Source organism: Rhizophagus irregularis, chromosome 23 (assembly GCF_026210795.1).
Source record: "Rhizophagus irregularis chromosome 23, complete sequence".
Lineage (NCBI taxonomy): Eukaryota > Fungi > Glomeromycota > Glomeromycetes > Glomerales > Glomeraceae > Rhizophagus > Rhizophagus irregularis.
Window position 1 is genome coordinate 2,650,154 of NC_089451.1, and position 23,302 is coordinate 2,673,455.

Here is a 23,302-nt window from a genome sequence, read left to right on the forward strand (position 1 = left end):
AGCCTTTTATTGGTATGAAAAAGCAGCTAATAATGGAAATATTATCGCAAAAATTATTTTTGAACGATATTATAATAAAAAAATCAATCGTATTAAAAAGGATAGAGGTACGAAAATTAAATTTCATAAATTAATTTATTTTGAAGGATTAAGACGGATTGGGATTAACAATTATTTTGGAACTGGGACAAAACAAAACTATGAAAAAGCATTTAATTATTTCCAAAGGGCAGCGACAAATGGAAATAAATTTGCACAATATGATTTAGGTAATTGCTTCAAAAATGGGGAGGGCGTAACTAAAGATGAAAGAAAAGCTTTCGAATTATATCATAAATCAGCTGAGCAAGGGTGTAAAAATGCACAATATCAGCTTGGTAACTGTTATAATGAAGGAATTGGAATTGACATTAATAAAATGAACGCGTTTGAGTTATATAAAATTGCTGCTGAAAGAGAAAATCATATTGCATATAACAAAGCAGCAGAAAATGAAGACAAAGAAATCGAAACTAAGCTTAATAAATCAAAAGCACGTAAGACAAGATTTTCGAGTGGACTTTTAATTGTCTTAAATCTCTTTAATAGGCGATTGCGAGATCAAGACAAAGACATTAGTATTTTTCAACTATTAATTTATTTAAGCGAACAAAATTTTCGGTTTGTATTCATTTTATAAGATTTTAAGATATATATACTTTTATTTGCAATTTAAGCTTTATGATAAGTACCCAAAAGCACGTAAGAGAATATTTTCGAATGGACTTTTACGTATATATATATTCGCAATTTAACGTTAATTACTGATCCGTCTAAGATTGGCATTTGGCACTATCTTTATATTAAAAAATCGGGTGAAATTTAACGTTTCGCAATAAATAAACAAACACTATATTCGCGAAAGCTTATTTTTATTTCATAAAAATCATACTATGTATGTAAAAAATCTCAAGGAAAAAGAATAAACTAAAAAAATCGCATTTTTATTAGATGTGGCTTTATTTTGCGTTTTTTTTTTGCAAGATTAGTAAACACTAAAATTATTAAAACTTAATTATATGCCATAAAATTCATCACATATGCAGAATATTATAAGAAAAATAGGATAAGCAAAAAAAGTTGAACAATTATTATGGTAAATGGGGAGTTTAAAATTTCGCAGTTACGGAAACTAATTCGTATAGTTTTCTTTATAACCGCGCGTGTTATTTAAGAATAAAATTATACATAAGTATTTATAACTGGTATCATTTGGTTCATTTAATAATGTCATTTAATAATGTATTTTGAACATTTGTTTTCAGTTATTTAAAAGTATTTGTAGAAATTCCACATTATTACCTTCGAATTATTTAACGAATAAATAATTACATCCTAGTTCGCCAGATAAACCAAGAGAAAGATTTTCTCAAAAATACTTTCTATGGATTTACTGCATGAAACTTTTATTCCTTTAGAATATTAAAGATGTTGTTACTTTTTCTTTCCACCAAAATTTTTGATGAATTTCCGCCTAAACGGTTATGGACGTTAGATAGTGCCACAACGTAACGTATGTTGGTATATATGTATATATTTATCATATATTCGATCTATGCACTTCTTTGTGTTATGCTTGATGTAATAATTTTTTTACTGAGCTCAATAAAGAAGTGCTTGTTACCAATAAGCTACCATCACGTGACATTTTAATTGCTGCGCGATAAACTCAAAATAAGAATAACTACCAGCTACATTTAACCGGGGGGAAATTAACAGGTGTGCAGAATTACATAATTCCTAGCCAAGTTTCAAAACTGGATTGTACCAGAATTAACGTAATTCCTTACTTCCCCCTGTTAAAATTAGCAACACTTAAAATAATTTTTGTTTTTATTTTATTTTTTTTTTTTGAAAACATGAAAACAAGAAAATTGAATTAGAATGGTAATTTAACCGATTTTTGTTTAACCGGTTAATCGGTTTATACGGTTTTTAAGTTGTATTTATTTATTATTTATTTATTTATTTTTGTGGTACGACCTTTGTTCACCTATAAGTCATTGTATTATTTTTTGAATTGCATTTATTCTTTATAGAAGAGTAGAAGAGAAGAATAAACACGGAATTTATTTTTCCACACTTACCATTTTTAGTTGGTAAATAATTATTAATTTAAAAATACATATAGTTACACTTATTATACTTATTGTCAAAATGAATTTCTTCTTAAGAAAATAAAGTAAATAATCGTTTTAAAATTTTATTTTACAATGAATAAATTGCTATATATGGCGTATATATAGGTATTAATTGTTTTAATCTAGTAACTTGTAAAAGTAAGGAAAAACAATAATTTAACGCTTTTAAGTTTCGTTACTAGGTACGGATATTCAGCCATAATTATCAGAATTCTGAACAAAACAAATGGTAATACGTTAACATTACGTATTCATTACGTTTTCAAAATATTTTTTTCTGGAGAATTTCTGAAAAAGTAACGAAAGCATAGCTGCGCTCTCAAATAATATATCGTTACCCAAATTAGTATTAGCCCTCATTACCGTGGTAAAAATTCCGTGGTAAAATTCCGTGGTAAAATTCCGTGGTAAAATTCCGTGGTAAAAATTGCTGTGTTTTCATCAAACTTTAACTAAGCCAAATGCGTCAAAAAAAAAAAGACAACCGCAGTCTTTATTTTCTTTTTCCAAAGAATTATCAACACAGAAGAATCGATAGAATATAATAAACTTTACACAAAAAAAATACTTGTAAACATTATGATGAATTTGAATATATAAGATTGTGTGATTGTGTTCCTAATATGTAAATCTCTTTCAGGATATTACTAAATTGAATCACCATTCATATATTTCTTAATTCAGATGTTGTGATACCACGATACCACGGATACCACGATACCACAAGTCAAATTTCGTTATATAAAACCTGCCAAATTACCAAAAAAAAAAAAAAACTTAAATTTGACAATATTGAAATTGATAACTAGTAGTAATCGGTTTAGGGATATGTCGAATTTTATTACAAAATATTTACTTAATGAAAACAAAAATAATCCAAAAAATAACACTACAAGAATTTATACTCATAATAATGATATAACTACGAAGAAAGAAGATTATCAAATTGCAATTTGTCAGGATGGAAAATATGCTGTTACATTTGATAATGGTATACTTTATTTCTCTGGAATATATATGTTGTATATATAACCTATGCTAATTTTTTTTTTCTTTTTTTTCTTAGCAAACTTTCGAATTAGAATAGTAGAAAATACTGATCATCGTCCATTCAAGAAGGTTGATATTCCTCAACAAATTCCTGTCCATCAGAATAATTCTAATTCTGATGAGATTAATAAAACAATAGCACATTTTAAAATAGATGATGATCTTGCTATTGATAGGTTTTATAGTAATGACTTTGTTCCCCCTTTATTTGAAAATGATGATCCCTTAAGTAATAATAAATCAGCTGATGGTTCCAAATTTGGTTGGTCTATTGGTATATCTAATGTACAAAAGCAAGATGACGTTGATATTATTCTTGTCGCTGTATCTCGTATAGATATTGACGAGGACATGAAACAATTAAAGAATGATGAAGATAATAAACATGATTATAAAAAAGGTAATCTTGATACTAAAAAATATATAAAATCAAACAAACCACCAATTAATAACAGACGAGCTAAAGAATTGAAGATTGGAGTTGAAAAAAAAGGAACGGCCATTTATCGTCTTATACTAAAAGATAAAAAAGAGTTAAATTTAGAAGATGATATTGTATTTTCTTATCGTTCTTATAAAGTTTCAGGAATATGTAGCTTTATAGAAACCGATTCGGACGCTTTATCTAAATCTGAAAACGGCGTTGATCAATTTAATAGTTTAAAAAGATTTATAGTATTGAATTTTAGAGGGATATATAACTTTGGATTTAGTGATAGCTTTGATTCTTTTAATTTGACCGAAATGTTTGATTATCCAACAATAATTAGACGTGAATTTGATAATTGGCATTCATATGATGGTTGCATGAAACGACTTTTATCTTGTATTTATAGAAAATACTTCCTCGCTACACAATATAAAAATGATGCACAATCACTTGAAGGTAAAAAAAAAATTTAATTGTATCGAACATTATATATATCGTAAAAAATATACTTACAATAATTTTCCATTTAGTATATGATCTAACAAAAATGAGATTGGAAACTACTGCAAAAAGAGTAGAAGATAAAAATAAATTCGTAAAGCAGTACAATTTTGATACCTTTGCAGTTAGTAGATTACAACTTTGTTTTACTAGAGGAATTAGATATATTAGGTAAATGCCTAAGTGGTTCATATTATCCTTAAATTATCTTAATAATCTAATCTTTGTTTATATTTCATTAGGTTATTTTATATGGAAAATGGTTTACAAGTCGCATCAAGAAATTTTAATGAAATAGAGATAATTTATTCATTAGAATTTATTGATAATGACGAAAAACTGCTTATTATAGGTAAAGGTCAAGAAGAAGGACTGAAATTTGTAATTTGGGATTTATATGATACCGGAAAAGTCGAATCAACAATGTTACCTAGTGTAAAGAATCTTGACACTTGTTTAGCTAGAACTTCAGGAAATATTTTACAAGTTGATGATGAAGGAAAAGTTAAATCAGTTCTTAAAAGAATTGAGAATGAATTGGAACAAAGAAATAAAAAAAATCTTGAGGAATTAGGAATAATTATAGAACCACTTTTAGAAAAATTTAAAGGTACAAAATTAAATGGAGATCCGGATGAAAGTCATACTGTTCACTTTGATCAAAATATAATTTCAAATTTCAAACCAATAGTTATTGAAAAAGAACCATGGGTTTTGGGTGATTATGAAAGAAATTCTTATTGCCTGTATCATAATAAACAAGGAACAAAGACAGAAATTTTACAAATTATTGTTTGCAGATCAACTGTTCAAATTTGGCATCAAGTCCAAGACGATAGTAAAAATAAAGATGACCTTCCTAACAAAGGAGAACCATTTCTTGAATATATTTGGACAAATCGTATTCCAGTAAATCAAGAAAGAGAAAAAACAAGATTACGAATTGAAAAATTTGAATTTGGGCTTAATGATGGATTACATGACAAATTAAATGATTTTCTTTTAAAAGTTTATTGGTATGAAAGAAAAGATGATGAGGAGAATACAAAAAAGAAAGGACACGCAAAAAAGGAAGAGCGTGACATAATAAAGGAAGAAAATGATGAAATAGATAAAATAGAACAAAAAATAATTGAGATAAATGAAAACAATGAAATAGATGATATTGAAAAAGGGAAAAGAAAAGAAGAGATAATAAATAATAGCGTAAAGGTAAAAAGATGGGAAAAAAAAATTATGCGAAAAGATATTATCGAAAATTTTCGTGCGGTAAGGCATGCTTGTAAAGCATTAGAACATCTTAATAAGCGTTATAAAAATAAAAATCTTGCAGACAATTATAATAGAGTACATAAAGTAAGTTGATTTTAATATATTTTATTAATTTAATTTTCCTTAAAAAACAAAATGATTAAATTATCTCTACTCTTATTAAATTTAAAAAAGTATGAGGAGATTGATTCTTACATCAGACATATAATCTGGAGGTTTGTTAAGCATAAACCAAAAGATTTTATGCTGTTAGATTTTAGATATAATTTCATAAAAAGTTTAATTCTCGGTGATAGTAATCATTTGATAAAATATACGTTATTTGGAGGCGATGAAATCAGGCATATACCAAGAAATATATTATGGCCTGGAGAAAAGTTTTAAAGGACGATGACCTTGACCTTGATCGATTTAATAGTAAAGATAACAAATTAGAAGATAATGAAGAAATCAAACCAGGAAATAATATGGAATTGGCAATTTATCATTGCAAGGGTAAGTTTAATTTTATTAATTTTTTGCTTAACCATATGGCGCAGAAATTAATAGTCGCCGTTAAAAAATCAATTAGTCCGTCGCCTGCCAGCATTAGGATTTGCTAGGCCAGACGGTGTTATAATTTGTGTATATTACCTTATTACCAATTTGAAATAACATCATTTTATTTATAGGTCGTGAACTTAAAGATACAATTATCGTTGCTTATTTTTTGGAGTATTATTCTAAAAATGCAACGGATTGTGCGGGTTGGATGAATACTATTTCTAGGGCAATTCCATTATTATTTAAATATAATTATGGTTCGTATTTAATTCCAATTTATTTTTATTCAGAAAGAATTTGTGAAATTTATAATTTTTATATTATAAAATAGATGATTACGCTAGAAAATTATTTAATAAAGAATGTTTTGCGGACCAAAACCACTTCTCAGCACAAGATCCTGATGAAATTATTCCCATGGAATATTTAGAAAGACGTAATCATAATATCAAATTTAGAGCGTTCAGGCCTATGGTTAAACTAAAATCTGATAAATATGAGTGGTACGATCGGATTTTAAATTTATTCAATTTGTCATTTAAGCATAAAATATATAAATACTTTGAAGACTTTGACAATGATCTCGGGAAATCACCGTTAGCCTTGCGAGTTGTTCCTCTTCCAGCTTTTACTATAAACGATATTACAAAGAAAAAAATAGCAAATTACGATTTTAAAAAAATTATTTTAAACATCTTGTGGATAATATTTATACCAAGAACATACAAAATCAGTAGAAATGAGAGGAATAAGTTGAGCCCTTTTTCTAGGATGATTCTATATGAGGACAATGACATTATATATGATAATCCAGCAACTGAAGCAGTCATTAATTTTCGTTGGCAAGAAGCAAAGTATTTCTTTTTGTTTCTCTTTCTTCGATTTCTTATTTTCGCCATTTGCTTTTTATTAATTAGCTGGGCATATTTGAATCATAGTACTATTATAAATGAAAAATTTTTAATGACATTAATTATTATATTCTATTACTTGGCATTTTATCAACTTGTAACTGAATTGTTACAGTTTCATTATCGTGGACCTAAAAAATATTTTAATGAAATATTTAACAGTTTTGATATGATTTCCATTGTACTATCAGTAACGGTAATGACAAAATTGCTTAAAAATTTTCAAATTTCTGATGGTTTTGGAAGTGTTGTAGAATCTGATACTGGATTAATTACGGGAATATCTTTCTCTATTTTCATACTTTGGATCGAACTGGTAGGTTATTTGATTTGCAAATTGATCAAATTGATCATCATCTATATATAAAAACATATTTACCAAGATTTTATTATTTTAGATTTTATACCTTCGATTAATATCAAGTAAAAAAAAATTATTCGATTTAAATTAAATAATTTTTACATATAACTTTATTAATTGACTTATTTTATTTTACTTGATAGTTATTGGCATCTATATCTATCACGTCATAATTATTTTCAAGAAAATTTTCCCGTTCTTCTTATTTATGTTAATTGTTATACTTTCATTCGCACATACAATGTAATTACAAAAACCTTAATTATTTTATTCATTTCGTTTATAAAATTAACTTTAACTTTTATTTTCATATATAGGTTTATTTTACTTAGAGATACTAAGAATATTAAAATAAAAGAAACGACGTACATCGGTAGTGCCGCAGATGTTGTTACAAATACAACATTTAATATCGAACTTGAAACTGTTTATGATCCTAAATCGAAAGAAGATAATCCTTTTTCATTCTTTCCAACAGCAATAGAAGCTGCATATTTTTGGATAGGTGGTAATTTGAATCAAAGAGATACATTTGATTTTTGGCCTGTTGATTTAGTTAGTTTGATCGCTAGTATTTTTCTTGTAATAATTTTACAAAATATGTTGATCGCTTTTATGGGGTAAGTTTTTTTTTTTTAAAAAAAAAAGAATATTTTAATATTTTTTTTTATAAGACAAAAATTTATTATTATTCGTATTTATTATTCATATATATATTACATTCTTTTTATTTTTAGTGGAGTATATGAAATAGCACAAACTAAAGGTAGACAAACATTATTAAGACATCGAGCAAATCATATAGCAGATTATGAAGCGTTACATCATATTCATTTTCGTAATCATGAACCTGAACCAAAACATATTTATTATTTTGGACAATCTAAAACATTAGAAGATTGGTATAATAATAGGAAAGAAGATGATGCTATTTATAAAGATTTTGAAGAAAAATCCACTTTTACAAAACATGATTTTAAAAAAAAAAGTCTTGATGAAGCTTCAATTTGGGTATATGATGAATGAATGATAAATATTATTATTAAATAGTATTTTTTTTTTTTTATGAAATTGATAATAAGAAGAAACTTTTTTTTTTTAAAAAAAAAAGATGAAGGAAAATGAGAAATTATTTTAATTATTTTTGTAAATTTTTTTTTTTTTTATTGTAAATTTTATATAGTACCTTAATATAATTTTCTTGTAAATTTTTTTTATTTTTTTTATTTTTCTTTTTCTTTTATTTCTCATCATCTTTTTGTCTTTTTTTTTCACATAACATAATGTACAGTATACTTGGTTTAATAAATAAATTCGATTTTGAAATTATAAAATTTATTTTATTACATTATACAGTATTAAATATTAATAATATCAACTAGAATCAATAGAGAGGATAAAAGGATTGGAATAAACTAAAAAATGAAAAAATGATATGATTGAACAACTTCTTATGCTTTTATCTAATGTCCCTCATAATTTAAAGCTATACTCAATACTATTAATACACTCAATACTTTAAATAAAATGGACCAGCATTAAAAACCGGCAGGTAGCAAACGCGTATCATAGATTGGCTAAGTGTGTAACAAACGTAAGGTAATGAAATTCGCATAATTACGTTACTTTGCGCATATTTAATATGTACAACATCCCTGTACATCTCAATATACTAGATCCAATAAGTTACTATCTCTTACCTTTACCTCTCACGTTCATCTTATATGAAAAAGAAGAATTGTTAATAGTGTGATAAAATTTTATTTAATGGTAAAGAAGACATAGCCAATTCCTCCTTTAGAATTAGCAGACTTTATCAATAACAAAGTAGGATGTTATTTGCTTGAGTTGGTTATCAAGTGAACAAGAGAAATAAAAAAAAGAAAAAAAGAAAGAAAAAAAGAAAAAAAAGGGAATAAAAAAATAAAAATAAAAATAAAATAAAAAAGAAAAAGCAGGTAATTTCATAGGAATTACCTACTTTGCTCACCCTTACCCAACCCAAACAAATAAATCCAGTATCCTCCTAAGTAAAATTTGTGAACTCCCCGACTCAAATGAGTTATCCGTTCTAATTTTAGCTTAGGAAGTTACCCACTTTGCAAATAAAAAAATACACACCTCTTTTAAAGTCTCTTAATAAGCCATTTACACTTATCTAAAAGTCAGTAATGCTTCAATCAGAGAATTTTCATCTGTTGTCCAGTATTTCAATACAAAATAATGCTGTAATTAATAAATAATTGAATACAATTCAGTAATAAGAAATCAGATAACAAATATAAAGTATAAACATAAAAAAAATTTTTCACATTTTTAATACTTGATATGCACTTTTTTTCAAGAATTCCTCTAGGAAATTTCTTCATTTTACCAGTGATTGTAAATCTCTGCATTTACCTATTATAAGAAAGAAAAAATTATTAATAGTGTGCTAAATTTTTATTTAATGGTAAAGAAGACATAGCCAATTCCTCCTTTAGAATTAGCAGACTTTATCAATAACAAAGTAGGATATTATTTGCTTGAGTTGGTTATCAAGTGAACAAGAGAAATAAAAAAAAATAAAAAAAAAGAAGAAAAAAGGGAATAAAAAAATAAAAATAAAAATAACAATAAAAAAGCAGGTAATTTCATAGGAATTACCCACTTTGCTCACCCTTACCCAACCAAACAAATAAATCCAGTACCCTCCTAAGTAAAATTTGTGAACTCCCCGACTCAAATGAGTTATCCGTTCTAATTTTAGCTTAGGAAGTTACCCACTTTGCAAATAAAAAAATACACACCTCTTTTAAAGTCTCTTAATAAGCCATTTGCACTTATCTAAAAGTCAGTAATGCTTCATTCAGAGAATTTTCATCTGTTGTCCAGTATTTCAATACAAAATAATGCTGTAATTGATAAATAATTGAATACAATTCAATAATAAGAAATCAGATAACAAATATAAAGTATAAACATAAAAAAAATTTTTCACATTTTTAATACTTGATATGCACTCTTTTTCAAGAATTCCTCTAGGAAATTTCTTCATTTTACCAGTGATTGTAAATCTCTGCATTTACCTATTATGAGAAAGAAAAAATTATTAATAGTGTGCTAAATTTTTATTTAATGGTAAAGAAGACATAGCCAATTCCTCCTTTAGAATTAGCAGACTTTATCAATAACAAAGTAGGATATTATTTGCTTGAGTTGGTTATCAAGTGAACAAGAGAAATAAAAAAAAATAAAAAAAAAAGAAGAAAAAAAGGAAATAAAAAAATAAAAATAAAAATAAAAATAAAAAAGCAGGTAATTTCATAGGAATTACCCACTTTGTTCACCCTTACCCAACCAAAACAAATAAATCCAGTACCCTCCTAAGTAAAATTTGTGAACTCCCCGACTCAAATGAGTTATCCGTTCTAATTTTAGCTTAGGAAGTTACCCACTTTGCAAATAAAAAAATACACACCTCTTTTAAAGTCTCTTGAGTCATTTTACACTCAAGAAAGAAGTCCTTTAACTTCCGTACTGTGGCTCTCTATTGTACCTTCTCGTCTTCATAGTGAAGATCACGTTGGTTTTTGAGAGTATTGAAAACCAAATGAGAGGTCTAATAATAATAATAATAATTCTGAAGCAGAACATAATCAATCACCCAGAAATACGTTTTATTTTCTTTAGTATTAAACAGTAGTTGTTGGCTGAAGAATAAAAATTTTTTTTTTTTTTCTTGCATACTGTTGCACCCTTAAGGAATTTAGTTGCCTCATTTAATGACCAAAGAAAAAAAAAACTTTTTTTTCGACAAACAACAGTTGTTTGTTGCCGAGTTATTGAAATAAAAAAAAACGTACGAAAAAATAAGTTAAACGTACGAAAAAGTATTTTAACCATACAAAAAAATTAAACGTATGAAAAAAAAATATAGGATATATATACTTTTTTTCTGAAAATTGACTCATCTTGTGTATTTATTGAGACACGTCGTGTTCTATAGTACGCGTTTGAGGCTGAGTGTGCTGAGTATGGAAAGATCATCGATCAGACACAATTATTACATAATATATCTAACTCTAATAATAATATTGTATAGGTGAGTCATATTGAACTTTTGATTGACGCAATAACTATCTAGAATTGGTAAGAAATATTTCTAATGTAAATTATTAATTATATTTTTTATAGATAGATGAACGATTTTCTTGGTGATAGCATACTTTAAAATCCTGAGATGTTAATGGCGTCAATTTTATGTTTATAAATTGTAATAATATTTCTATCTTGTAGAAACAATATTAATTTGATTTCTTTTATTTATTTATTTATTAATTTATTTATTTATTTATTTTGTTTATAAACTTTGAATCCAATCATTTCCTAATCATGTGATATGTGTATTCGTTAATTCTAGCTGGAATTAAAAATTCGGCCAAAATTATCACTGATCATAAAATTTCGATTGACAATAAATAATTAAATAATTTGCAAGAATTCCTATAAATTTATTTAATTTATTTAAAAATTGATTACACATCATAATAAAAACCATCTAATAATAAAAGTGGTATTTAAATGTAAAAAAGAAAAATAATGATGAGAGATATTGGTTTTAATGTAAAAAAGAGATATTGTATTTAATGTGAAAAATAAGAATTAGTAATGTTCATGGAAGAAAATTGGGAAAATTTAGGGGAGGAACTCGTATCCAAATCAATGTTATTTTGTTGTACTATCATTAGAAAAATATAAAATTTGAAGAAGATGTGTATAAATCAAGGTTGGATTAAAATCAAAAATGGAGAATCAGCCAAAAATAAAATAAAAGATTGATCGATCGATTATTTAGTATTCTAGTACAAGAAACGATCTCTTGGGAGTAGAATTGTTAAGATTAGGGTGGATTACTTCGTTCACTTGTTCTGTTTTATATGTGCTGTCATATTCATGTTCAGCATATGTTTCATCTTGTTCTTCCATAACATTATCATTTTCGTATACGACTTCTTCGTGTTGAGGAATGTGTCTATTTTTCGTTTGTTGGTAAGAAGATTGTCCATAAGGATTATGTCTGGTATTATGTTTATGAGTACGTATTTGGGTATCATTAGAAGAGGAATTGTTACTTAATTTCTCTAAAATTAAAGAAATATTTTTGGAGGTAGAGGAGTATTCTTCATCTAGTCTTTTATGTCGTACGATAAGTTACTCAAACTTCTTGTTTAACGACGTAATATTGTGTGTATTGATGGCAATATCTTTTTTGGTAGAATCTTTAGATTCTTTTAGAATGTAGACCATTTCCGTAAGCTCTCTAACAGCCGCTTCAAGATTATTAATTCTTTTGAGTAAAACTTCTTTTTCTTTTACATCAAAAGAATTTGACGTACTGCCACGGGGAGTTGATCCTTGTTTTGATGTATTAAAATTCGATTTATTATTATTTGAACGTGCATTATTGGATGTAGTGGCGGTGTTATTATTGGAATTAATATTGTTTCTATTAACGCTTTGTGAATTTCTATAGTTGTAAGAGTTTGATCACGTGATCATATATTTATCTTTTGATCAAAAGTAATTTTAACATTATTTCGTTTGATATACTGTATTTCTTATTGAAATATTTTTGACCTCTATGACCTAATGAAAATTTTGAGTCTGGACATTCATTAATTTGATGAGTAGAGTCGCCACAATTACCACATGTTCTAACGTGGGCTTCTGATTTATATATGAATAATTTTGAGTTATTGAAATCAGTTGAAAATTTTGGAACTGGAGTTGAATCTTTATAATCATTCAAATCATAATATATATAAGCATTTTTGTGTAGTGACGTCCTTTTGGTTTGGGTGAAGGTACAAGTGCGTCCTTTTAAATAGGTAATAAGATTTTTAAGGTCAAAGATATTCGCGTTAAGCGGAATACCAGTTACTAAGAAACTTGATGAAGTGCGCTTTTTGTATTCATCACATTGCATGTTTCCTGGAACAATCCTGACTAAAAAGTCTTCTATAAGAATTCCCCACATATCTTTGTCCATAAGATATTGTAAGGCACCATTACTATCAAATTTAATGATAACTAGTTTGTATGGTGGGTTGATAAAAATTTTTTTGTTATTGAATCTATTTCTAATTTCTCTAGGACGTTTTTTGAGCACTTTGTAGGTTACTATAATTTTACCAGTTGTAGTAGCAATGTGTGATACTAGTAGTTTAACGTCATAATTAAATGGGACGTCCAATACTCTTAAAATATTATCGTCTTGCGGTTTAAAGATTTTGAATGCACGTGATTCAATATTTTGCTGTGTTAATTCATATGCTTTGATATTATTTAGATTAGTTATAGGCTTGGTGGTTAATCGGATAAAAGTTTCTTGTGACGTAAGTGTAATAACAAAATATGTGTACGTCATTGAGGTATGTATTTTAAATTTGATAGCTGATTTGTCATTGACAAATGCATTTTTGATTTGATCTAAAATTTCATTATTTGATTTTTCTTTGTTGAAACTATCCCGAGGTATGAAAACTTCGTAAGTAGTGATAGCTCGTGTAGAATTATTAATTGCTGCAGATCCGTCTGTATTGGGATTAGCAGTGTTTGTTTTATTTTGATCAAGCAACTCATCAGGATGATCAATGCTCATCGCATCTTGTTCGTTTGTAATCGGTGCATCTCTTTTTTCATTTGAGATGTCATGTGATGAGATATCATGTTCCGAAGAGAGCGCGTGAGGAGAAGAAAATTCAGTATTATCCATATTATTAGAAGGTAAACTATTATTATCAAGTTGTTCTTTGTCTAACGCTTGCATTTTGAACGAACGTTCTTCTATGGATGTGTCCGTATTTTTTTTATGGATACCATATGTTTCTGAGTTTATTTCTTCATTTGAGAAAGTTTTTTTCGAGCTGTCTAAGTCTACTCTTGGAACGAGTATTATGTCCGTGTGTTGACATTTTCTATAGTATTTCACGTCGAGGAGTCCGTTTTTAGAGTTATTTAAGCACTTTTATTTATATCAAAAGGAAATATTTGAATGTTTTTGATCTGCTAAATTTTTGGAATCACGGGATAATAACATCAGCCCAATTTTTTGTATATATATATATCGTAGTATTATTTTTTTTTATCTCAGCGCTAAATTTATCAATGAGGTAAAAACTATTTTCTTAGTTTATGATGACATTTTTAAATATGACTTTACTAATATGTATATATATTTAGATTACAATGGGTTGTAGGACTAAAGGTTTTATATTTTCTTTTGTCATTTAAAGTTTATGGAATTATACAAAGATCCAGAAACAAAAAAATTATATGATGATTTTAGAATATGCGAAGGGTGGAAATTTACGAAATTATTTAAATAAAAATTATGATAGATCAGATTATTATACTAAATTTAGTGATTTATATGATATTATATTTTGCCTTGAAAACTAAAATTCATAATTTATCAAATTTCACATATTGGCAATATATTAAAAGTTCAAGATATAACTGACATAGGATTATGTAAACCTGCAGATTATGAAGCATTAGAAAATACAAAAAACAATATATATGGCATAATTATGTATGAACTATGAAGTAATATCTAGATTACCCTCCGTATTATTGATTTAAGTCATGAAGAAAATTTTAGCAATAAAAATTTGTCTGGGTCTTAGACCAAGATTTAATATTAAAGTGTCCCAATTAATTATACATTTAATTAAAAGGTGCTAATGGATGCAAATCCATTAAATCGACCATAAGTTGGATATGACGATCAATCAGAAATAGGAAAAAAAATTAAAGAAGCAGAAGAAATCAACATTAGTTTACCAACCAGTAATAAATCATCATACGCAACTTCATTTCCTATAATTATTTTCACATTGCAAATTAATTCTAACATTATATCGTGATTATTATACCATTTTGTAGATTTTTTAAATTAAAAATGAAGGCCGGGTCGGATGAGTTTGAATATCATACATGGGTGAAGCAGCAGCGCTATAGTGATTTTACATTAATTAACTGATACAATTATTTTAAGAATTTCGTCCAAAAATAATAATAATAAAAATGAAAATTAAGAATGAGTTTTTTTTTGGTTATTTATTTTATATTATAAAAAAAAAGTATTTTTTTTTCAGAGTTAAAATTAGTAAGTATCTTTTCTTTTATTTAATTATAATACTAAAATAATTCAGTTATTTTTATTATTAATTTAGAGTTGCGCTGAATTACAGTAACTGATCAACCACATACCGGATATTAACATTCTTTTTAGGAGGCTTTCGTCCCATATGATTTATTGCAAATTGATTGAAAGAAGCCAATTTCCAAATTAGATTATGACGATTATGATAATATACTTTAAGAAATAAGATTGCTTAAACAGTTTTAAATTCCCCCAAAAAAAAAGAATTAAAGAAAAGCGGACCACGAAATATAAAACTCCAATGTACCTATTCCGAATTCTGCACGCAATAAACTGTAATTTCCCTAAAACTCATAAAGTAATATTATTTTCTTAAGTTCGTTGTGTAAATAAAATTTATTTGTATAAAATATGATTTAAACTTTCATTAATAATTTGCTGTATAGAGATATTTGGCATCACCTCATATCTTCCCCAGTAACACCAACAAATTTTCTACCCCACGTGACCTAAAATATTCATCACCCTACTGCGTTTTCACTGGTTATATTTATCTGAGGGACAGTTTTTTATTGCCTCCTAAAATTATTTTTTTCACGTCCCTTTAAATATCACCGTCACGTGGGGTAGAATTTTAATTATAAAATTATTGGTTACAATGGTAAATCTTCTTAACGCTGACCTTATGATGATCGACATAAATTTCGCCCTGCCGATCATTATCAAATTCTCATCGAAATAAACTTAATTAAAAAAAAATGTATCCACCAAATATGTGACACTCGGAAAACGTATTACATCGAACCTTAATCAGGAAATACACTAATGTTGAAAGAACAATAAGAACCATTAAAAATTGTTAAAAAAAAATATCCGCGATATTTGTAATATCCGCGACATCCGCTCAATAAGATCGACTAAACCAAAATTGTTATTGTGATTATAAATGAGGAATATCTAATGAAATTAATTCCAAAATTCTAAAATTCTAGAATTCAATTTTTAACGAATAATAATCACTATTTAAAAGGCTTATATTATTTAACTAAAAATTCATTTTTAGTATTATCAACGGATTCGGGAATAAATTTATGCATAAACGGTTATCTTTATTAACAATAATTATAATGTAATTTTCGAAAAAAAAAAATTAAAATCTTTAATTACATGAAATTGAAATTTTAGTAGTAAATTCAATGTCAATAACAAGAAATTCGCTTCCTGTGTCTGAATTTCATAATATTTTCATTTTCTGTAAAAGGCTTGTTTCTAAGATAACTAACCTTACAGTGTTTCAACACCAAAATTGTCACGTCGGCTAATTTCTCTCAAATTTCAAATTCTATTCATTAACACTTACCAAATAGGAAAAATGTTTAAAATATATATATACGCAAAACCAGCCTCAATAAGATCGATCGACTGATCGACTAACCAAATTAATAATAACTCAATCATACGATATCCAAATGAGAAATATCTAATGAAACTTAATTCCAAATATCAAATTTTTTAGTATTGTCAACGGAGTTCGGGAATAAATTTATGCATAAACGGTTATCTTTCATTGTAACAACAATGATAATGTAATTTTCGAAAATTCTTTATTAAATCGTTAATTATGTAAGAACCCACATGAAATTGAAATTTTAATAGTAAATTCAATGACAATTAACAAGAAAATGTGCTTCCTTGTCTGAATTTCATAATATTTTCATTCTTGTAAAAGGCTTGTTTATAAGATAACTAATCTTACACTGTTTCAAATTTTAATCATTGAATAAAATTGAATGTTTGCTTTATTTTAGGTTTTTTTATTATTTTCACTAAAATTGTCTCGGTGGCTAATTTCTCACAAAATTCCAAATTCCATTCATTAACATTTACCAAATAGGAAAAAAGTGATTATCTATAAATAAAGAAAATATGTTACAATTGTACAGTATATGTAATCTTGCGTTATCATGATAGTCTTAGTTTACTGATTTAGAATTTTTCAATAAATTTACACAAAAGTAATAATCAATCATTTTCTGATTGAGCAATACATAAAAAGGTAACAATAACAATACGGATAATCTTCATATATGAGTGACCAATCTTTTGTATATTTCTCGGGTCCTTTTGTGTTACTGCAGATATTAAAGATTAGATTTTTTTTTTTAAAATAAATTGAGTGCTTTTACGGATTTAGCTTTCTTCATCTTTTTTCTCGAATTATCAAAAATACATAATTATATTTATTTAACAAAAAACTTTTTACGAAAGATATGGACGATATCGATTATGAAAAAGATGATAACATTTCGTCGAAGAAAGATCCAGATAAAAAAGTTGATAACATTTCAGATCGTCAAATTGTAATTTGTCAAGATGGAAAATATGTTGCTATATTCGATACAGGTAAAAAACATATGAATTTCATTATTAGTAATTAATTATGCGAACTCTAAACATATATCGATAAATCATTTTCTTTTTTTTAAAAAAAAAAAATTGAATAGTAAATCTTCGGATAGAAATACTACAGAACCCTGATTATCGTCCATTAAATAAGAAAAAGGATAATTTTGGAAATGAGAACGAATTTAAACCCATCGAGATTAATAAAACAATCGCTTGTTTTAAAATAAACGAAGACTTAACTATTAACAAGTTTTATGACCATGATCCTCCTTCATTTGATCACAGCAACGTTAGTCCTTCAAAAAGTGATGGAAACACAACAAAAAGTGATGGATTTAGGTGGTCTTTTGATATATCAAATATGTACAAAATGAATGATAGATGCTATCAGGAGAAGGAGAAATTGAACCCCCAACAAGAAAGCAAACATTTTATTCTTATCGCCTTGTCTCGCATTAACGTTAACGAGGATATGAAAGGAGAAATCGAGAAGGAAAAAGATGACAATGAAAAATCCAATTATAAAAAAGTGCAACCTAGTGAAAAGGTATACCCTTCACCACCCAATGGAAATGAATATATAGTGAATATATCACCAGATTCCAGTAGAGATGAAAGTAAAAAAGGAATCGCTATTTATCGTATTGAATTAAATCAAAAAGAAGAGCATGAAAGTGAAGAAAATGAAAAAGATTCTGAGAAAATAGAAAATGTAGAGAAGAAAATTCATATTACCGCTGTGACTGATTATTATTATTCTGATGAAATTTCTGGAATATGTAAATTCATATATTCAAGTAAAGCAAGTGAAGATTATGAAGACGAAGACGATGAATCACGTGATACCATCCTAAAAAGATTTATGGAAATATGTAATAAAAAATCAAGTGAAAATGAAAAAGACAAAGACAAATCACGTGATACCAACCTAGAAAGATTTATAGTATTAAATTACCATGGGATACATGGGTTTGAATTTAATGATCATTTTGATCATTTTTTAAAATTAAATGCAGAAATTTTTCAATATCCACAAAATATTAGAAATGAATTAGATAATTATTATATAGGTCGTAATAGTTGCATGAATAGAATTCTTTCATGTATTTACAATAAATATTTTTTGATCACACGTTATAAATATGACGTGCAATCGCTTGAAGGTAATTAACTTAATATTGTTTATTTATTATTACATTGTAATGATGTTAAAAATATAATATAATATAATTTTTCTAGTTTACAATCTGGCAAAAATGGAACATGAAATTGACGCAACACTTGTTGAAAATATCGTAAAACAATACGATAATTATACCTTTTCAGTTAGTAGGTTACAACTTTGCTTTGCTCAGGTTGATACTATTAAGTAAGTTATATTATCCGTTAATGATTTTTAAATAACAAATAATTTCACACTATTAATAATTCAAATTTATTAGATTGTTTCATATAGAAAATGGCTTGCAAATCGTATCAAAAAAATTTAAAGAAATAAAAAAAATACATTTATTGGAATTTATTGAAAGCGATGAAAAACTACTTATAATAGGAAGTCTGAAAAAGGGTGAAGATCTGGAAAGCGACAAAGATCAGGAAAGCGACAAAAATCAGGAAAAAGGCGACAATAAAGTGCTGCTGAAGTTTATAATTTGGGATCTATATGATACCGGCAAATATGAATTGATGAAGTTAGACGATTTTTCATTTACTAAAACCAATAGAGAGAATATTTATCCTCGTTTAGCACGAACTTCAGGAAATATTTTATATATCAATGATCATGGAAATGTTTCATCTGTTCTTGCAAATGCTAAAAAGTTAAAACCAAAAGATGTGGAGAATGAAAAAAAGAGGATTCCACGTACCGCCTGTCGTGTGAATAGTAGTGGCACAGAACCATGGATATTAAGTTTTAATCCTATTCTCTATTGCCTTTATTGTAACAAAGAGGAAACAAGATCAGAAACTTTACAACTTACTGTTGGTAGATCCACGGTTCAAATTTGGCGTCTGATCAGTGATGATAGTATAAAAAAAGATGATAGTATTAAAAAAGATGATAGTATAAAAAAAGATGATAGTATAAAAAAAGATAAACTTCTTAACAAAGGAGAACCATTCCTTGAATATATATGGTCAAATAATATTCCAGTAAATCAAGAAAGGGACCAAACAAAGTTGCGAATTGAAATGTTTGAATCTGATGGATTACATAATAAAGTGGATGATTTTCAATTGAATGTTTATTGGTATGAAAGAAAAGATGATGAGGAGAATACAAAAAAGAAAGGACATGCAAAAAAGAAAGAGCGTGACATAATAAACATAATAAAGGAAGAAGATGATGAAATAAATAAAATAGAAAAAGATTTAAAAGATATCGATGAAAACAATAATATAAACGAAACGGAAAAAGTGAAAAAAAAACAAGATATAAAAGATATAATAAATAATAGTGAAAAGATAAAAAGATGTGAAAAAGTAATTCGACGAAAGGATGTTATAGAAAAATTTCATACAGTAAAACATGCTTGCAAAGCGTTAGTACATATGAAAAAGCGTTATAAAAATAATAAAAATAATTATAAAGTAAGTTGTATAAAAAAATGAATTTATTAAATTTAATTTATTTGTTTGGGGAAATAATGTAATTAATAATTCTTTTAATTAAAGTATGAGGAGATGATTAACTACGTCGAACATATAGTCTGGAGATTTGCTAAGTATGAACCAGAAAATTTCAGATTATTAGATGTTCGATATAATCTTATGAAAAATTTAATAATTGGTGACTGTGATCGTTTGGTAAAATTTATATTATTTGAATATGGAGAAACCTCTGAAAATAAAATTGATTACAGACATGTACCAAGTAATAAATCATGGCCAGAAAAAAAGTTTTTAAAAGGTGATGACCTTGACAAAAGCGATGATGACAAATTCATGCTAGAAAATAATATGGAGTTAGCAATTTATCATTGTAGAGGTAAATCTAACTTTATGACGCAATAATATTGATTACAATCAAAATAACATTATTTTATTTATAGGTCGTGAGCTTAAAGATGCGATCATTGTTGCATATCTTTTGGAATATTATTCTAGAAATCCAACAAATTGTGTGGGCTGGTTGTGTACTGTTTCTAAGGCAATTCCTTTATTATTTAAATATAATTATGGTTCGTTTTCCTTTTCTAATTCTAATTTTATTTCGTCCAAAAAGTTTATGAAATTTATATTTTTTTTTTACATGAAACTTAGACGATTTTGCCAGAAAGTTATTTATCAGATGTTTTGCAGATCAGGGTATTCTCGGTGATCCCTCAGTTCAAGATTCTGATGAAATTATTCCGAAAGAATACTTAGAAAGTTACAATAATGACACCAAATTTAGAGCTTTTGCACCTGAAGTTGAACTGAAGTCTGATAAGTCTAAGTGGTACGATAATGGGATTTGGAGCCAATTTAGATATTACAAAAATGAATTCAAAAAAAGTAGAAACTTCGAGAAATCACCAATAGTTTTACAAATGGTTCCTTTTCCCTGTTTTACTGCGAACAGAATTTCAGAATCACATTATTCAATATTTTTTATTGAAGTTTTTGTATTCTTAATTATACCACCAAGGTACAGGATTAGTCATGATGAAAAGTTTAAGTTAAGCCCTTTTTCTAAGATGATATTACATGAGAATAATGATGATATTTATGACAATCCAGCAATTGAAGCAGTTATCGATTTTCGCTGGCATAAAGCAAAATATTTTATGTATTCACTCTTCCTTCGTTTTCTTATTTTTGCCACTTGTTTTATATTAATTAGTTGGGCATATTTGACTCGTGGAAATATTATAAATGGATATTTTCTACTTGTATTAATTATTATATTCTATTATTTGGCAATTTATCAAATTTTGACTGAAATTTTTCAGTTGATCTATCGTAGTCCCAAAAAATATTTTCTTGACTTACTTACCATTTTTGATATAATTTCTATTATACTTTCTTTTTCGGTAATGTCGATAATGAATAACGATTTTCAACTTTCTAATGGTTTTGAAAGTGTTAAGGAAACTGATCCTAGTTTAGTTGTGGGGATATCATTCTCAATTTTCTTAATTTGGATTAAATTTGTAAGTTTTCTTCATGAATAAATATTTCTTTTTATTTCTATGTAAAAGTTAATCAACCAATTTAAATAACTTTAGATTTTATTTCTCCGTTTAAAATCAGGTAAAAAGAATACATTTTATTTAATTATTATTTCTTCACAACGAATTATGAATTAATATATTCTTTTCTATTATACATCAGATATTGGAATTTATATTTATTATGTCATGATTATTTTCGAAGCCATAATTCCATTCTTTTGGTTTATGTTAGCTGTGATAATTGCATTTGCACACACAATGTATTTAAAATGTTTTTTATTATTTTTTTGATTTATTATTTTTTTTTCAAATTTTCAATATGATTAATTTTCTTTATTTTATATAATATATATATATAGGTTTATTCTACTTAGAGACCCTAAAAACACAAACATAAAAATCAAAGAATCTACATATAGTGGAATTGCTACAAATTTATTAACTAATGAGATACTTGATATTAAATTTAAATCCGATTTTGATCCCACATCTAAAGATAATCCATTTTCAGCTTTTTTTACATCAATAGAAGCTGCATATTTTTGGATTACTGGTAATTGGGTTCAAAGAGGACAATTTGATTTTTGGGCCATTGATTTTTTTGCCTTGATTGCTAGTATATTCCTTGTAACCATTTTACAGAACATCTTGATTGCTTTTATGAAGTAAGTAATTTTTTTACCAATTTTGTAAACATAATCTATTATATAATTCACTTTATTATTTTTTTGCTTTATTTAGTGGTGTATATTCTACAGCAGGTACTAAAGGTAAACAAAGATTATTGAGATATCAAGCAAATCATATAGTAGATTATGAAGCATTATACAAACCTTATTTTTCGAAACCTAAACCTGAACCAAAACATATATATTACTTTAGTCAATCTAAAAATTTTGAAGAATGGGATAATAAGATAAAAGGTGAACAATGTGTTATTTATGAAGGTTATGATTTTGAAGTAACATCAACAAGCGTTATTTTTAAAGAAAAGGATTATGATGAGCATTCGCATTTAAAATATGATGAATGTGATGATAATATTAAATTGGTAATCGAAGAATTATTATTTATTGGTAATGAATTGAATGTAGATATTGATAATTTGATTAAAATATTTAAAGGTGATAATTCAATTGAAAAAATTGATAAAATTGATGTTAGAGCTAAGAAAAAGTGTTTAAAAGTTAAGGTTGAAAAATTGCATGATATATTAGAGGAATTGAAGAAAAAAGATTTGTAAATTTTATTTGAAATTTAAAACTTCTCAATTACTGTATTAATATTGAAGTAGTAAAGTTAACAGTTAATAATCGTTATAAAAAATATTTTAATTTTCCAA

The 23,302-nt window shown here is 26.6% G+C and overlaps 3 protein-coding genes across 3 annotated transcripts; 2 read left to right on the plus strand and 1 right to left on the minus strand.

Moving 5' to 3' along the window:
• Window positions 1-3,008: 3,008 nt before the first annotated feature.
• On the plus strand, window positions 3,009-8,274 carry OCT59_015542 (uncharacterized protein; the record flags this gene model as incomplete). The annotated part of the gene is made up of 12 exons (XM_066140085.1): window positions 3,009-3,171; window positions 3,247-4,116; window positions 4,191-4,332; window positions 4,404-5,517; window positions 5,775-5,928; window positions 6,105-6,233; window positions 6,308-6,830; window positions 6,894-7,203; window positions 7,286-7,310; window positions 7,392-7,491; window positions 7,566-7,868; window positions 7,986-8,274. The coding sequence occupies 12 exons, from the start codon at window positions 3,009-3,011 to the stop codon at window positions 8,272-8,274; spliced, it is 4,122 nt and encodes a 1,373-aa protein (XP_066002901.1).
• Window positions 8,275-12,081: 3,807 nt separating this feature from the next.
• Window positions 12,082-14,059, minus strand: OCT59_015543 (uncharacterized protein; the record flags this gene model as incomplete). Its single annotated transcript, XM_025325162.1, has 3 exons — window positions 12,082-12,361; window positions 12,446-12,757; window positions 12,822-14,059. 3 exons carry the CDS (start codon window positions 14,057-14,059, stop codon window positions 12,082-12,084), a joined length of 1,830 nt encoding a protein of 609 aa, XP_025182517.1.
• A 3,608-nt stretch (window positions 14,060-17,667) lies between these two features.
• On the plus strand, window positions 17,668-23,203 carry OCT59_015544 (uncharacterized protein; the record flags this gene model as incomplete). The annotated part of the gene is made up of 11 exons (XM_066140086.1): window positions 17,668-17,800; window positions 17,902-18,966; window positions 19,043-19,172; window positions 19,246-20,395; window positions 20,480-20,792; window positions 20,857-20,985; window positions 21,068-21,939; window positions 22,015-22,039; window positions 22,121-22,220; window positions 22,320-22,625; window positions 22,702-23,203. The coding sequence occupies 11 exons, from the start codon at window positions 17,668-17,670 to the stop codon at window positions 23,201-23,203; spliced, it is 4,725 nt and encodes a 1,574-aa protein (XP_066002902.1).
• Between the last annotated feature and the right edge of the window lie 99 nt (window positions 23,204-23,302).